At 37.4% G+C, this 17,920-nt stretch overlaps 1 protein-coding gene across 2 annotated transcripts in view; it reads right to left on the bottom strand.

The window, feature by feature from the left end:
• The window catches only part of SIPA1L2 (signal induced proliferation associated 1 like 2), a gene marked incomplete at its 5' end in the record, with an annotated part of 75,639 nt that extends 68,007 nt beyond the window's left edge, over positions 1-7,632 (bottom strand). For both annotated transcript variants that reach the window (XM_084261880.1, XM_084261879.1), the window contains 3 exons: positions 14-202; positions 1,540-1,673; positions 6,168-7,632. In XM_084261880.1, the coding sequence (XP_084118006.1) occupies positions 14-202; positions 1,540-1,673; positions 6,168-7,632 (1,788 nt within the window). The remainder of the gene's footprint in view (positions 1-13; positions 203-1,539; positions 1,674-6,167) is intronic.
• Positions 7,633-17,920: the final 10,288 nt, after the last annotated feature.

Raw genomic sequence — 17,920 nt, forward strand, 5'->3', positions numbered from 1 at the left:
ATGAGCTACTTACCCCTTGCTCATCCAGTTTAAGCAACTGTTCAGGTACTTTGGGTGAGTTGGAAGCCTGTCTCAGGCACTGAATACTCAGTTCTGGTATTACATACTCCAGCACCTCTTTGAGAGGCAGACCTCTTGCAGTGCCATGCCGAGCAGTGGATGGTATAGCATCCTCTAAAATTGCTCCTCTAAGTGTAGTAAGCTGCAGTAAAGGTAAAACACATAAAACATTTTAGTTCTAATGCTACAATGACTTTTAAAGATATAAAATTTAAGTTTTAGCAAAATAATGGAAGAAAGAACAGCAAGGAAAATGTTCCTCATTTTTAGGGGATTTTTTTTTAATCAGTAAGAAAATCTTTCTAAATAACTTCTGAAGAGGAGTTTCTTTTTGTCACAGTGATTTATTTGTTTCTTTAAAGAAATTCACTGAAGATCTCATAAAGTTATTCTAATTCCTAAGACTGTTACTTTTTCAGAAGAAAATATTTAAAACACCAGGAAAACTAACAATTGTTAATTAATGCCATACTACCCTAGCAGACATTGTAGTTTAATGTGAGGTTGGACAGGTTAGGTAAGCCACAGCTAGTAGCAGTTTCATTGAACCCATCTACATGTATATTAAACCATACTGCTTTATCTTCATTGGATTTGGCAAAAAGATGGTCATTTTTTAGAACTGAGTCAGATGAATCAGCTCACCACACATAAAGTGGCACACATTTTTAGACAATAAAAGAAAAACCATTATACGTTTCTCTATCTGTAAAAGCACAAGCCCAGATTTAGCAGGAGATTTAGCTAATACTTCTAATAACAATGAAAAGCAATAATCCTAAGGATTATGATAATTTATAGCTGCTTACTACAATAACAACATCGTGTATTTTTATACAGATCAAAGCTAGTTTGCAAGAGATACTAATTTGCTTGAAATAGATGTTAAGAGATCACAATGACCACAAGTTAAGAGATGTTAAGAGATCACAATTACCACAAGTGAGCTATTCTTCAAAATAAGAAAATTATCATCAACATATTAATATACCTTCCACAAATCATGTATGTAGAAGTATATAAGAACATCTCTCAGAAAAAAAGCTTCTAATGAAGTATTTTGAAACAAAACACAAAACTACAAATAAGTCATAGTACTGGCTTTCATATTTTTCCATTCCCTTTTCCACCCTACATTTCTTAATCTTTTATTTTTATCATTATAAACTTTAAATCAAGCAGCTTGATTTAATCTTATCTTCAGCTTTGTTCCTATCATCTGTTCCCTGACTTGCCCCTTGCAGTTCCTTTCAGTCAACTTACCAATTTCAGGTGCCCGCTTAAAAACAAAGACATTTTAAACAAAGAGGAAAACTTTGTCCCAGGTGCAACTACATTTACTAACACTACAAGAAACATTCCTCTCCCATTAACAGATTTACTTTCATAGTCAGTAACATATCCACAGAAAAGCAACTAGTACACTAAACTCTAAGTTAACTTTTCCATTCCTTTGCAGAATTACTGAAAGAACATTACCTCACTTGTCCTAAAAGCTATACGATAGTTGAACTGAGATCCTTCTTTCTCCTTGGCATCTTCAACCTTCTCTCTCCGGATGCTGACTGCTACAGGTCCAAGATTTTCATCTATTCCAAAGTAGTTCTGATGCTCTTTTGCACAAGAGTGAATGGAAAGAGAAGAGAATAATTAAGTATAAGCCCCCTAGAAAACGTTCACCAAATCTCATTAAAAATTTCTGCATCAAGAAAATAAAATTTATTTTAATTGAGCTATGAGATCTGTAAATAGCCTGGCTTGTGATCTTTTGAACCACACAGTAAGTATAGAAGTAACAAAACCAGGAAACACGTAAAGGGAATCAGCCAATGTCACTGCAAGGTCACTCTTTATCACCTTTGAAAGGTCATAGTGAGTGGTTATACCCTCCTCTAAAAAGGGCAAGAAAGAGGGTCTATAAGCTATAGACTAATCACCGCAAACCTTAGTTCCCAGGGAGATAAAGGAACAAATTCTCATGTGAGAGATTTCCAGGCACATCAAGGACAAAAAGATGCTTGGAAGCAGCCTGCATAGATTTACCAAACGCTAATCATGCATGACCAGCTATGTTGCTTTCTACAAGGAGATGTCTGTCTTTGTGGATAAGGAAGGAGCAATGAATGTTACCTACTTGTACTTTAGCAACACTTTTTACATAGTCTCCCACAATACTGTGTAGTTAAACTGAAAAGACAAGGCTCGAACATGCATATTACAATGAGAACATAAACTGGCTGGCCAGCTAGCCTCAAAGGAACATGAAGATCAGCAATGAGAACTCCAATTAGCACCCAGTTACTAAAAGGCTTAACAAAAGTTGTTAGTGGAGCTGTTACTGTTTAATATTTCTTTACATTATCCAAATGATGGAGAAGAATGCATCCTCAACAAGTTCATGTACATGACGAAGCTCAAGAAGAACAGTTGATGTATTGGAGATTAAAGTTGGGTGCAGCAAATAAAGGGAAATAACCACCAGCCTTTTAACAAACGAGTAGTATGTGCATAGGGCAGATACCGAAATGCATAAACCTCGGAGTATTTTACAAAAGCTGGCAAAGGCAGTTAACTCATCCACACGGGTAGTCTCCTATGGCTTTAGGGTGTCTGCTCATCACTGCCTGCCTCCCACTCCCTCCCTTCCTCTCGAGGAAGCTGCTGCTGAGATGGGTCATCTGAGCTGAATGTGAAGCAACTCCTAAACCACTGAAGTTTTCAACTCAACATGTTAAACTTCCACTTTGACAATCTGAAAACAATGGACTGACAAAAAACACCAACACAGACCTGTATGTGGAACAGAACAAGCTCATCCAACAGCACAGGCTGGGGACCATCTTCCTCAGGAGCAGCTCAATGGAAAAGAACTAGGGAACCTGATGAGCTGAATAGTAGCCAGCAGAACCCCCACAAAGATGAAGGCTAACCACACTCCGGCCTGCATTAGCAAGAGTATATCAGCAGGTCAGGAGAAGACATTATGTCTCTCTATTTGGCATGTGTAAGGCCACATAAAAGAGTGGTGTCCAGTTTTGGCCAGAATAGACCAAGGCCAGAAGGCAACTACCAAGACAGTTTGGGGGCTGGAGGATGTAACAGATGAGGAGAGGCTGCAGGACACAGGCTTGTGCACCCTGGAGAAAAACAGGGTAAGGGGGCAAATAATCATGGGATCTCACTAGCTGATAGGAGCTATAGAGAAGGGAGTGTCAGACTCTTCTTCAAGCTACAGAAAGGACAAGATACAACTACCACAAGATGCATCTTCTCACTGAGAGGAATCAAACATAGGAACAGATTGCCAGGACAGTTTGTGAAACCTTCATTCCTAGAGTCAGTCAAAAGCTACAGGGACAGGTAGAGGGCAACCTGTTCAGAACCTACCTTTCAAGGCAGCTTTAACCAGGGAACTAGACTGGATGACCTCCAGAAATGTCTTCCAAAGCAATTTATGCTATAATTCCATATTTTAAATAGCAATAAAGTAATAGATTAAATTCTCCTTTAAAGATTGTCTGGACTGAAAAACAGTTTGCCAATATTTGTCAGCAGTTTTGAGACTTTTTGTTGTGTTTGTTTTTAACAATGAATTTATAGAAATGTGTAAGGAATTTTTTTGCAAAATGTCCTTCTCTGATAAGTCATCCATACTCTTGGAATGCATACAAAAAGATATTATCTCTACATAAATGATGGCCTTATTTGTCAAATCAAGTTTAAATTAAGTTTCCATTTGCAACAAACACTTTCAACAAAATAGAAACTCCCCACAGCTGCATACTCAGGCTCTGACAAAAGGTAAACTTCAGCCAGGGTTTCTATAGCCTTCCACTTTGATGTAAATCTGGAGAAGGGATTTACATCAGTTACTAGATTTCTTGGCTGCTATATTACTGAGCAGAAAAAAGCAAGCTTGGCAGATACCTGCTTACTACTTGTATAATATGAAAGAGACAAAACCAAAGATGTTATTTATATATTTTAAAAATAATACAGATAAAACTGTTTCAAGAATGGGAATTGAAGAAGCTGAAATAAATTAAAGAAGAGCATGGCTATTGGTATTCTGGGATTTGGGTGAAATCTTTTTAAATTCAACTTGTTTTTTAAAAAAAAAAATCTCATAAAGTACAAACTCTAACTCATTAAATGTATTGACATTACTTTAAAAGTATCAACTGGAGAGAAGTGCTGTTGCATAGCTATTGCATAGCTGTTTAAAGAGGAAATAATTTTCAACTGTGCTTCTAATACAAAAGTCTTACTTAAACAAACTGAGTTAATTGCAGACTCATAGAACAGCAGGGGTTGGAAGGGACTTCTGGAGATTGTCTAGTCCAACCCCCTACCAGAGCAGAATCACCTCCAGCAGGCTGCAAAGGACAGTGCCTAGGCAGGTTTTGAGTACCTCCAGAGACAAAGACCACAGCCTCTCTGAGCAGCCTGTTATACCAAAAGCTTGCTAAGCCTGTACATTTCTTCTAGGGCACTTTTTTCAGCTATATCAGCAGACATACACAATAACATATTAAGAAACAGTTGCAAGCCTCCCTGAAATTAAAAGCATGGTGGTAATAGTCAAGTCTCAAGGTATTATGAGGGTAATTGCACAAAGGGAAAAGGACAAATCAATTATAATAAAAGCATATTTCAAGTATCCTTTTAAAAAATCAACACAGCTCCCCCCCCATACTTTCTTCCCCTTTTATCCCACAAAAACACAGTTCAGTAAAGGACACCATTAATAAATCAAAACCATAAAGTAAAAAAAATTTCTAGCTTTTGCAAACCTTAACAGAAAACTGAGAAGATATTTTCCATAAACATTAACATATTTTACATCAGTCGTGTTACATTTGATTTTAACAATAGTTACAAAGCTTATAAATATGCAGCATAAAACTCATATGAGCATAAAGCTCATTTCAAAAGCCACTGAATTCCAAATCTCTCATTTCTTGAAAGGGAATGGAATAATTAGTGCTACACAGACCAGGGTGTTTCTTCCATGCATCTTAAAACAGAAATAAAACTTGTACGCTGACAAGTGCCAATTATAAAACTGTGAACTGAATCAAATATTCAGAAACATGAGGTTTTTTTCATAGATATCTTGTTAAAGGCAAAGAAAATCAGTTGCATTACATATTTGTCTCTATACAAGTGAGTATTGTTTACCAAATTTTTATTTCATCCTTCCACAATTATTTTGCTAAATTCAACTGTGCTATTAAATCTACAATTCAATGAACAATCAGTTAGGAGAGCTAACTGTCATGGAAGAACATCAAGTAAAACTCAGCATGCACATAAATGTCACTTCTTATATGGGAGATCGGCACAGCAGCAAGACATTTTGGTGCCCAAGGCAAAGTGCCTGCTGTATTTCCTCTATACACAATAAATTTTGCTTAGGTGAGAACTGTGTTCTACTGGAAGTAATCTGGAGATTCATTACATGCTCAATCCCTTGAGATAACAAGTACTGAAAATTAAGTTTTAGGTTCAATCAGTGCTCTGTTTGTCTTAAAAGGATAGGGTAAAAGGCTAAGAGAAAGGCATAAAGCAACGTTCTTTAAGTTGAAAAATTAAATATCAACAGAAGCTCTCTCTTTAAGGAATAGGTATATGCACATACAGTATGAAAGGCCCCAAGAGAGAACTGAAGACAGCAGAATCTAGAAAAAGGGAGTCAGAAGCCTCAATAATAAAACCTTCTCTTTTGGAGGCACCTTTAAGGAAATAATGATTTCCACACTGGGTATTAGTATTTCCAATGCATTTACTAGATATAAACTTTGTCTTTTCTTCCTGCCCACTAAGAAAGAGTAGTTCAGAGAAGTTAGTTTACATCCTACTTTAAATGACCCCACACTTAGTAAGCTTACACAAGTATTGCATAACTCTATACATAACCCACTGGCTTTTGAATATCCATCTGGATAAACAAGAACAAGATGCTTAAAGTTAGTAAAGAGCCTCAGGATCCATTGCAATACTTAGGGTCTCTATAGAGAAGGAAAAGAAAGGAAAAAAAAAAAGTGCCTTTACTAAGCAACTTAAATCTAATGCATGAATATCTCAGTTGCATCAGAAAAATTTACCTTTCCCATAGAAGAACTTGCGGTAATAATACGCTCCAAGATCAATATGTTCTATGATGTACCGCTTCACTTTCTCTCTGTGAATGGACTGGTTTTCTCTTGGTACTTCCAATACTGAAACACCAGCATTTGTGCAATGGGAACTCAGAGAGGACTCAAAAGAACAACTTTCACCTGAAGAAAAAGATGCTGAATTTGCCCTAGAAAGTGCAATCCGTCTATCTCCTTCCCCACCAGTTTCGTTCCTGAAGTAAGGGCAACTCAGTACCAAATCATTGCTTTTCCCATCACCCTCATCAGCATCTAAATTCTCTTTTGAATTGAGGTCCTCTTTGCTTCCCAAAGGCGATTCACAGTTTCCTGTTTGGCCTGTCGGCATCTGAGTTTGTGATGCAGCTGAAGCTCCAGTGGTTATATTTTTTCTTTTTCCTACATTTACTCTGGTAGCCATTGCTTCATTTATGTTAAACAAAACACTCTGAACATCATAATGTGCAAAACATTTCTGACAGTTCCAAGAACGAACGTTTCTGTCAAGTCTATCATCCAGATCAGACGAAAACTTAAAAGTTTCATGCTCACTTTTAACTGTTCGCAATTTTCTAAATAGAGATGTTTCTACTGCTTCTGATTTTAGTCTCCTTTTGAAAGATTTCTCCCTGTCTCGACCAATAAGTAGGGCACTATCCATATAATCCAAGCCAGAAATCCTGACAAATTCTCCCCTGGAAATCTGCGCAGCAGCATGTAGGCTCGGAGAAACAGTAGGATCACAGTGGAAAAACTCAGAAAATCCAAATGGAGCAAGGGTTTTATGTTCAAAATTTTCCACTCGGTATCCCCTCAACATTGCAAAAAAGTTTTCTCCAGAGAGGCCTTGTCTGTCGATGGAAGAGGTGCTGCCGTATTCTCTGTGAAGAGCTGCTCCAGTATTTGGGTTAACAGCATTCTGGTCTAACACATCTTCAGCATCAATATCGCTTATCGTCACGTCACTGTTGCTTCTCTGCCTTATGGGATGAAGTCCCCTTTGAGGGGAATGAACAAAGAGATCTCCAATGGAATATTTTCCCTCTGTAAATTCCAATTCCAGCTCTTCTTGCTGTCCATCACTTTGGTCGTTTTGTCCATTTGGAAGTACTGAGCCAACACCTTCGTAAGCTGCTGGAGGTCTGTTTTCCCAAGCAGCTTTACTCAGCTCTTTAGAGCAATCCTTCTTAGGAGGCCATTCAGACACCCTTGCTCGAACGCCCATTTTAGGCACAGCTGGTGTACCATTTGTTTGATTATTTTCAGTTTTGCTAGATGCACTTGAAGGAACAGGAGGACCCATGCTACCATTCAAAGCTTTAAGCTTTCTAGCAAAATAATCATCAGATTGCATGCTTCTTGAAGACTCCCTGAACTTTGAGGAAGCTCTGCTAACTTTGTGCTTATCTTCTTGCAGAGACCTTTGATCACTCATGACCAGTCAGTGGGAGGGCAACTGCTACTATTGCATAAATTCTGTTACATTTGCTATTACATTGTCTTTCATGAGCCGATAAATTGCAGTAGAAAAATACAGTTACAGTCTTCCCAGAAGTGCAACCAGGAACTTCATACAACTTCTGTTAGGAGAACAATCTTAAAACATTTTCTTCAGTTCAGACGCCTTCGGTTCGGTATTCATCCAGAGAAATTTATCTGTTCATAAAATAAAAAAGAAAAAGTGCATTAAAATGTTTATAGTCTGTAACAGAATGCTTCCAACATTACCTGTATGTACACAGTACCCTATGCAGTGGGAACTAGGGAGACTTGCTTGGCACAGTTTTCTATCCTTTGCCTCCTTAAAACCCAACAAATACTCCCAGTTTCCAACATGATGCTCACAGGATGCAAGCAGTTTGAGCCTGCATCTCTCTCATGGACTAATCAGTACACTGAATAACACACCAGGTTCTGCCAAGCAGAACAGCTACTCTCTCTTTGCCTTTCCTTCAAGCTGACAGGAACTTAGGTGCCTACTCTCTCTGTAATCGCTGGGAGTTTTTACATAACATGAAAGAAAAAAAAAACAACCCTGTAATACACCTTTTTCAAGTTTACTTGAAACTGGCTAATACACACAGGAGTCACTGGGGCAAGACTGGTAGAAAATGTAAGTAAAATATATGAAACAGGTCGGACCCTAGACAAAGAAAAGCGTTTTGTCCCATTTCAAAGAACACTTTGAAGACAAGGAATTTCTGCACTATGATTAATTCAGTGAATAAGTATATTTCACTTTTTCCTCTCCTCCTTTCTCCCCAAAGGGAGATTTACTTACATGCCTTTATTTGGAGTGCAAACTATTACTCAGAAGTGCAAAGCAGTTAGAGTTGTTTCCTTTCCATTATATTCCTCTGGTTTGAAACCTAGACTGTTAACTCAGCTACTGTGCTAGAGAACATGTCTGTTGTATTACACCAATAAGAAAAGATAGTAGCCCTATCAATAAGTGTTAACTTCATTGCAAAAGTGGAACCTCTAGGATATAAAAATATTCTTCAATGGCTTTAATGGTCTCAAGAACAACCATGACTCATGATGTGAAGTTTCGTTTCAGTCAGAGACCATTCTTTAACCCATTGCATAAAACTAGACTAAAATAAGGGACAAGACAGCATGTTATTTACTTCCTTTTCAGCTTTTGTTCCTTGAAAAAAACCACCAACATAATGATCCTTTAAGGCACTGCAAATAAGACAGATGCATTTACCAGAGGTAAAAAAAAAAAAAACCAAACAACCCAAACCAGAAAAAGGCAGGGAGGCATAGGAATACTATACATTAAAATTGGACAGATTTTGTTTACCAGAAATCAAGACAAAGTTCTGTTTGAAAGAGCGAACTTTAGGACTATCTTACTGTAATGGTGTAATGCTCTGATAACAAGTCAATGTCGCAAACACCTGTCCTGAAACAAGTAGGGATGGGCTGATGGTAAGGCAGGGTCAGCCAAGAACTCAACCTGCAGAGGCAGAATACCATCTTGTGAACCAGTTCCCCTATTCCTGACACACGCAAAGACTTTGTCCTCTCCACGTGTGCCAGGGGAAGACCACCACTCGTGGTCAGCCCTAAAGGGGGGGACAGTGAGTCCCCCAGACCCCTATAACTCATCTACTCATTTCTAGAACATTTCTGAACATTCCCAAGCACATACTGCGTCTGTTCAGTGGTGACGAATCCCCCCTGAGGGGCAGCCATAGTAGGTTATACAAATGGGAAACAAGTTTTTGGCGCACCCCCACCACCTGAGGACTCCAACTATGGGCAGAAACAATTGCTGGCTCCAAGGTTAGTAATGTCTTTTTCTTTTCTTCTCTTTCTTTTTCCCTCCACTATTCTCTTTGTCTCTAACAATTTTCAGCACACGAGAGTAGTATCATTACAAGTTTTGCTAAGCCATTAAATTCTATAACTCCACTGAGTTTCAAGTATTGTAATAGCTTTTGCTGTGACATTATCTTTTGTAGTTCTGCTGAGTTTAAAGTAAATTGGTGATGTGTTTGAACCTTTCAATTTTTGTTACTCCTGACTACTATGCAGAGAATTAACAGCACCCTCGCCCACCCAGTGGGATAGGACAAATGGATTGATAAACACAAGTTAGAGCTACAGTAGCATCATGACTGACATGGTTTCTTTGTGATTGTTACTAGGAATGGGTAACAATAACATTCATTGCAGTTTATTTTCTCTACATAGGAATTCCATAGAAATCCTGTTTTATGGCCAATGATGTCAATTAGAACAAATAATCTTTTTGACTCCTGTAAGGAACCAAAACTTTAATAAGTGACATGTTCAGAGAAACAGTGTTTTAAAAGTGACATGTTATGTTTTTGAACATTGACTTATGAAAATACAACACAAAAAGGCTCAGTAATAGAACTACAGACTGGTTTGGGTTGGAAAGGACCTCAAAGCCCATCTATTTCTGACCACCGGCCATGGGCAGGGACACCCTCCACTAGCCCAGGTTGCCCCAAGTCCCATCCAGCCTGGCCTTGAACACTGCCAGGGAGGGGGCAGTTACAGCTGCTCTGGGCAACCTGTTCCAGGGCCTCACCACCCTCACAGTCAAGAATTTCATCACAATGCCTAATCTAAATCTCCCCTCCTTCACCTTAAGGCCATTGCCCCTTGTCCTGTCACTCTGTGCCCTTGTAAACAGCCCCTCCCCAGCTTGTCTGTAGGCCCTTTCAGGTACTCGAAGGCTGCTCTAAGGTCTCCCCAGAGCCTTCTCTTCTCCAGGCTGAACAGCCTCAACTCCATCAACCTGTCTTCACAGGACAGCTGCTCCAGCACCCTGATGACCTTTGTGGTCCCTCTCCAGACTCGCTCCAGCAGCTCCATGACTTTATTGTGCTGGGGACCCCACAGCTGGATGCAGAACTCCAGGTGGGGTCTCACAGAGTGAAGTAAAATCCCCAGACCAGCTACCTGTTCTGCTCCTGATGCAGTCCAGAATGTGGCTGGCTTTCTGGGCTGTAAGCACACATTGCCAGCTCATATTAAGCTTCTCATCCAACAACACCCCCAAGTCTTTCTCCATAGGGTTGTTGTCATATATGGATATGCTTAATGTTTTGGGGGCACAAGTAATATTACAAAGGTGAAATGCAAGAAAACTTCTGTGGGATACACATTAACATGAACAGCTGACAGCTTTCTGTATGGTCTCTTAAGAGTGTTCTTCATACAAACATAGAAGCGTGAGAAACCTTTACCAAGTAAAAACAGTGAAGGAAAATGCAACTATTCCAGAATCAGCTTTTTTGTTTCTGCAAGAATATAAAATAGTGAGAAGGGTCAATTCCACATATTGGGAAAGATATTTAACTTCTTATTGAAGATTAATTCACTATAATTTCAAAGAAAATTGAATTATATCTTCCAGCCTTCTTGCCTTTTCCTACACAAAAAACATTTACAGAAGTCTATAATTTATGTGGTTTTTTAAAAATAAAAGCCCCAATGTCTTACAAAGTGGGAAAATACATATAAAGTCAGAAAAGGCTCTCCTGCAAAAATTCCATTCTGTTCTTCCCTTGTTACAGGCATTTGTGCAAAAGCAGTGAATTGAACTAGGAACATAATTCAGGTTGAAATTAAATTGTGGAGGAGGTGGTGGGCAGCAGCAGAAAAGAGCAACAAATGCACACTACCACCCCACTTATTTTCAATCCAAACCCACATGATTTAGTGTTGGGCCTTACAAACAGCTCTAATTGTGGGAGGCAGGAGCTAACCTGAAGGCCACAGGAAAGGACAAATTTTATTTCTTTTTGGTGGTGGTGGTGGTAGTAACTTACATACTTTACGAAGTATAGCCCAAGTATTTTAAAACAAAGGTACGATGTAAAGAGGCAGTATTTAAACAGAGAATTATTTTTCTTTACAGTGTCAAGCTGATATGACAGAAATGTCTCTTTTGGAACTGTACACTTACATTTTAATGAAAATACTAATATTTGAAGTATACTACAAAATGCTTTCTTTGAAATCTAATCTAATCTAAAGACTAATTGATAAAATCTGCCTGTTTTAATATAAATGACCATTCCTGTAACTTAGCACAACAGTATGTTTTGGTTGATAGCTGACCTGTGCTGATGAATAGTACTATGTAACTCCTGCATTTGTTGTTCTTTAAGGTTTTTCTCTGTCCGTAGTAAGAATTTAGCAACTCACAAGCATTCCCCTACAGATGGTGATATTATTATAATAAACCAATTTTCTTTGCTAAATTGAACATACTGTGACCTCCCCAAAGAATGTGGTCAATATGATCACGAGTAACCTTCTCTTCAGAGCTGTATAGTCCTTTTGGACAAGTTCTTCACTTCTCTTTTCATCTCATGGTCGCATTTAAGAATGGATATGGTCCGAAAAGAAAAGCTGAATGCTGTTGTGCTCCTGCCAACCCTTCCCACTAAGGCTGCTGGATGTTATGCAAATAACTTAAGTTCCTTCTACAGAGCTACAAAGACTTCCTTCTGAGCTCAATACAGCAGCTGGTTTGTTAGCCGCAGATACAGTTCTTTAACATGGAATGATTCCAAGTTTCCTGGGGACCTGGACACATGCCCACAAACGTTCCTGTGCCAGTAGCAGAGCAATGAATAAGAACCACATTATTGGACTATCCTGTCAAAAGGAGGCTGTTTGGTAACGCTACCTCATGTCAGCCTTGATAGATGGAAATGAATTATTTAAGAAGTCTTTCTGTGATCATTTTGTTGATCAAGACTTTGGAAATCTGCCCCTATTATTATGTAATGTTATCATCCTAAAAAGAATGCATAATTTGGATGAAAGCATTAATCTCTACTATTTATCAAGATGACAATTCTATAAACCATGACTCTGAAGCTCTACTAATCTTAAAAAATGGGAAGTGCAATTTGATAAAATAGGAGTATGGGCAGGAATAATATGCCAAAAGCTGAAGATCAGACACTTAATTTGCATTCAATTGATTTTACACAGCATTTTCCATGTGCTCAGAGACTGCTTAGTTTCTGCTATTCAAAGAAACACATAGCAGGGTAGTAGCATTATGTATTTTGCCAGTATAGCCAAGCAGCAGTTACACAATGGCTACTTTATGGGAATCCAAAGTTTGCAAGAAAATTCTGCCTTCAGGCCGGTACTTTTAAAGACGATGAAAAAGAACAGTGCAAATGAGAAGCAAACACAGTTTGCAAGCTGCCTGTATCCGCACAAGTTCTGGACCAGGTAACCCACTGAATAGGTCTGTCAGAAGGTCTCACTTTCTAAAACCAAGGTTGGCACTAGAAAAAAAGAAACCATTTTTTCTAAGAGTAGAAAATCATAGAAAAATGTTTTTTACTGCAAGCTCAAACTTGTTTGTTTGCTTAGTTTTTTAAACATACATCATCAGCAAATTGGGGTTAGATTTACATATTTTCAGTGTATCTCTTAAACATATTCATTTCTTAATATCCATTTTTCAGAAGCAAAATGATGGCTGTGCCAGCTTTTCAAGCTGTGTCACTTATCTGTGTATCCAAGCCAGAAAATTCTGGTCACAATGAATTGTGATATCATATCATATGACAGTTGATTATGATGTCATGCGGGAAAATTATTACTACAGACAGGAGTATGGAAAAGGAAATGAGCTCTCCATGTATTTGTTTTCATGCAAATGTCTTTAGAAACCCATGACATTTAAGTATAATTGTCTTTAAATAGAATATTTCTTTCAAAGTTTTCCATGAGGCACAGTGAATATTAAAGGATAACACTAACTATAATTGAGGCACTTATTCAGATTGCAGCTGTGGAAAATGGATTGGAAATAATACAATGAACAAAGTATGAGCAGAGCTGATGAAAAAAAATTGTTCAAATTATTATACATCAAATTTACAATTAAAGCTATAACTACTACAGTATAAATGGCTGCTTCTCATATGCATATTTCAGAAACTTGATTGATATGCAGACACAGACAAGAGGCAGAAGGATGGGAAGCCCCTCATTTGACTAACGGAAATATATATGAGCTGCTGTGTAGTGAATATTTCTTATACACTCCCTTAGTTGTGCTGTATTTCTTCACATTTCTAGTCTGCCTGCAAGAGAAAGGCAAGAGTAGAAGCTGAGAAGAACCAATTGTTGAAATGACAGTTAAAGAAATAAATCTACAGAATAATCCACCAACAATCATACTATAGTTTATCTGAATTGGGGGACTAGAGGGAGGAGCTACAACTAACAGTGACAACAGCCTCTATGATTCTCAATGCCGTTTTAAGACCATAACATTTCTTATAAAAACAACTGAATTGCACTAGTTGGAGACTGGTGCTAGATTTACAGTAAAAAAACCAAATCTTAAAACTCATACTCTGATTGTTCTCCAAATATGGTTCCCTTCTCCAAATACATTTCCCTTCAAAGAAAATGCCAGATACATGTAAACATTGAGATAGAGACACAGTATGTAATTTTGGAGTAACAGACCCTTAGCACATAACTGAATTTCACAGCTGTTTGGTATTGCTCAATGAAAGGTGCTTCATTTTTAAGAAAGATACCTCCAACCATAACTGCTCTGCATCAGTCACAGGTTGGGAAAAAACTTCATCATCTACAGGAATAATTGCACAGGATTCAGCACTGAAACACACACCCCTCAAAAATATAAGGCTTGTGTTGATCTCATGATCAAGATCCCCCACTTTCTATCTTGGCTTTTCCAGATAAAATAATATAATAAATCACACGTTCCAGCTACTAAACTCACTATCATTACAGTTTTTGTTTTGCTTTGGGTTTGTTGATCATTTTGGTCTGGGTTTGGTTGTATATATATATGTATATACACACTACACCATTTATTAAAAAAGAACTAAAAAGCAGTTACAAAAAATGTACTTTCCTTGGTCTAACTCATTACACCAAAGAACACCTACTACAAATTTCCAGCAGCTTCTCTTTAGCAGACATTGTATTATTTTCCCTGAATATTTCCTCTTACACATTGTATCTCAATTCACCCTGTTTCATTAAAAAACACTCTTCAAGTTTTTCATCAAACCACCTAGGTTATCTCTCAGTGAATAACAGTGTTTTATATAAAGCTGTTACTGACTATAGTATTACTGTCACCAATTTTAAAATTTGTTAGAAATCATCTTCCGTAACTGAAAAATATATTTAAATTTGTGACTGAGTGTTTTAGCACTGTATTTTCTCAGAATATTAATACCAATATTCTATTGTTCCATTAACACAAGTTTTGACACTGAGATGCATTAAGGCTAATTCGATTTCCAGAGCAAACTGGATATCCTCCTATTCTTACAGCTCTGTTATAAACAGTTCAATTGTGCAGTCTATGCCGAGTTTAACTACAAAACTGGAATTGAAGTTATATCTTGTTCAGGTTCAACCATGCAGATTAGCAGAGTGAAGTCACATTTATGGTTATATCAATAATATAAGTACCACTGACACATACTGAGAACCTTTCATTTGCACTCTTCCAATTCGCTTTAAATATTTTTTCATGGAATTCTGGTACCCAACAAAATGCATTAAAGCCTACAACATAATGTGATTAATGAGGTAAAAAAAGAAAGGTCTTAACATGAAATTCTTAGACCAAGGAATTTTTTCAGAGAAGGGTTAAAAACATCTGCAAGCACTGACTAGTTATTATCCCACAAAAGGTGACTAAAAAAACCCCAACTAACAACCTGCCCCCCCAACCCCACCCCCTCCCCCCCCAAACCAAACCAGATAAAACCCCAAAACAACCCAAACCACAACCAGGCCTCAACTCCTCATAGATTATTGTTAACCAACATCATTTTTGGCAGCCTATTTTTGCTACTTGCAAATAGAAGCAAAATACCTGTCATTCAAGTTCTTGTATCAGTGAAAATTTTAAATAAACAGAATCCAAAGTGCCTTTGCTTCCTTTCATTCTTTCTATTCATGAATCTAGGTGTCAGAGGGCAGGATAACAAAAGAACCACCTTACTTATTGAATGTTAAATAATCTGTTTTGTACAGGGAGACTAAAATGACACCCAGAACATAATTTACATGCACGCACATTATCTCTTCAGGACAGAAAGAAGTATTGTACACTGAATGATTCTAAGATGTTTCTCTACCTTAAAGTATTCAGATATATTTATCTCTGTGCCTACAACAGTTCATAGTAATTACAATTTCTTCATAAATATATTTATCCTTAAAATACTGATAATGCAGAATTTCCATTCCAGTTTCACCTTTGAGAACGAAGGGCCTTTAACACAAAATGATATAGGTATGGCATAAACATGAGTCATACAAAGAAATATCAGTCAGCAGATAAACACAAGTAAGTTTTGTATTGTACTTGACATATCTGGTGTAGTTCAAAAGTCTGCAGACTAGCAAGTAGAACACTATGTACATGACTTGTACTTTCCTCAATTAGAAGTACCTATTCAGTAAAAGTTCAGATTAGACAGAACACAAACGAAGCATCTTTACTATTTCAGAGTAATTTTCAGTGACATGACCGAAATATTGCCTTGAAGCAAGTTCCACTAAAAAATAACAAAACCCCCTGTGTCCAGATGTCTTCTTAAGCAAGTTGGATAACTCTCAATCCTCAGTAAAAACAGTACTGTCTACAGGCGCAGAAACTGTGGTAAATCCACTGATTCTTGAATTGCCCCTTCCTGCTTGAATGTGTGTATTCTAATTTAAATTTTCTAATCCCTAAGGCAGGGTCTATTTCTTTGTCCTGTCCCAACAGGATCCTCAGATGATGACCTCACTGTACAGGATGCTAAATACTATGATAATACAGCTGGTAAACAACAAGTGTACCAAGTCACTTTCAGAGGCAAAGCTGAGAAAGATAAAGGCAGGGCCTCTGCACCACATTCACATAATTCAAACGCAAGGGAAAGAACTCCCATGTACTGGCTCTAAGCAAGCATTTGCATAATCCAAAAGGAAAGCCAGCAGTTGCTGAATAACCTGTCGCATGAAAATGAGCTTTTGACAGTCAGTTGTATGCATTGGGATAACACTGAAGAGAAACTCAACATCTGTAAACCAAATAGCAGAAGATTATACAGAAAGATTATTCATATTTTATGTTGACAAAGGAACATGTTACAGAATTCAATTCAAAACCTTGTACTTTCAAGTTTTAAAAGACATTAACAAATACTAAGAATGCTAAAAGTTTTTAATACAGTTCTTGTAAAATACTGGCAGAAACAAAGAGCAACTCAGCAATTTAGAAGAAATAATGGAAGCATATTCCATTATTTTAAAACAATGAAAAGAACATATTCTACCTTCTCTCAGAATGAGTCACATCAGAAATTATCTTTTTTATTATAATTCTAGCTCAGGGCACAAAATGGTTATTGAAATTCCAACAGAAAAGTACTCTGCCCAAGAGCAGGCATAGAGGAAAACAAAAAAAACCCCACAAAACCAACACCTAAAGGCCATATAATATTAAGAAATGTCCTTTTGGGTTTCATAAAGGAAAAAAGTAACAGTGTAAGAATTTTTGCACTCACAACATAACAAATTGCTATAGATGGAGCAATGATGTAGAAAAAAATAGAAGTAATTAGAGAAATTTAAAACATCAGGAACAGAAGATGATTTCTAACAGAAAAATATGTTTAGATAAATTTCTGACTGTTAGCTCTGTATTTTCTAGAGAAAGTATCTTACACCTTTTTTGGAATGTGTATAAGGCTGTTTCCACATCTTGCATACCATTGCTTTCAATTACTTTGGAAAAAAGAAAGAATATCAGAATCGGAGCCTCCTAGAGTATCTGAAGAAACAGTTTTTAATGAAAAGTTGATAAGGAAGGACAGATGTTCTAACAGTTTATTATTTCACATTAGTGGATAAAATTTGTAGCAGGTTCAGAGGCTGCACTGGAGCTGAGTAAAGAGACAAGTAATGCAAGAGGATAAATTGTTCAATGAGGAGTCAGTATGCCACAAAAAATCATAAAGAAGCAATTCCACTTTTTATAGAACCACTATGCTAAGGCCTAAAATACAGCTTTTTCATCAGTAAAAACATAAACCAGTAAATTTCTCTAACATCTGAGGGTGCCTATTCCATGAAGCAGGTTTCAGATTCTGACACAGGCCTCAAAAGAGGTTTTGAGATGTACAAAGCCAGTTTTAGCCAGAATAAGAAATTTC

Source organism: Gallinula chloropus, assembly GCF_964237585.1.
Source record: "Gallinula chloropus genome assembly, chromosome: 3".
Taxonomy (NCBI): domain Eukaryota; kingdom Metazoa; phylum Chordata; class Aves; order Gruiformes; family Rallidae; genus Gallinula; species Gallinula chloropus.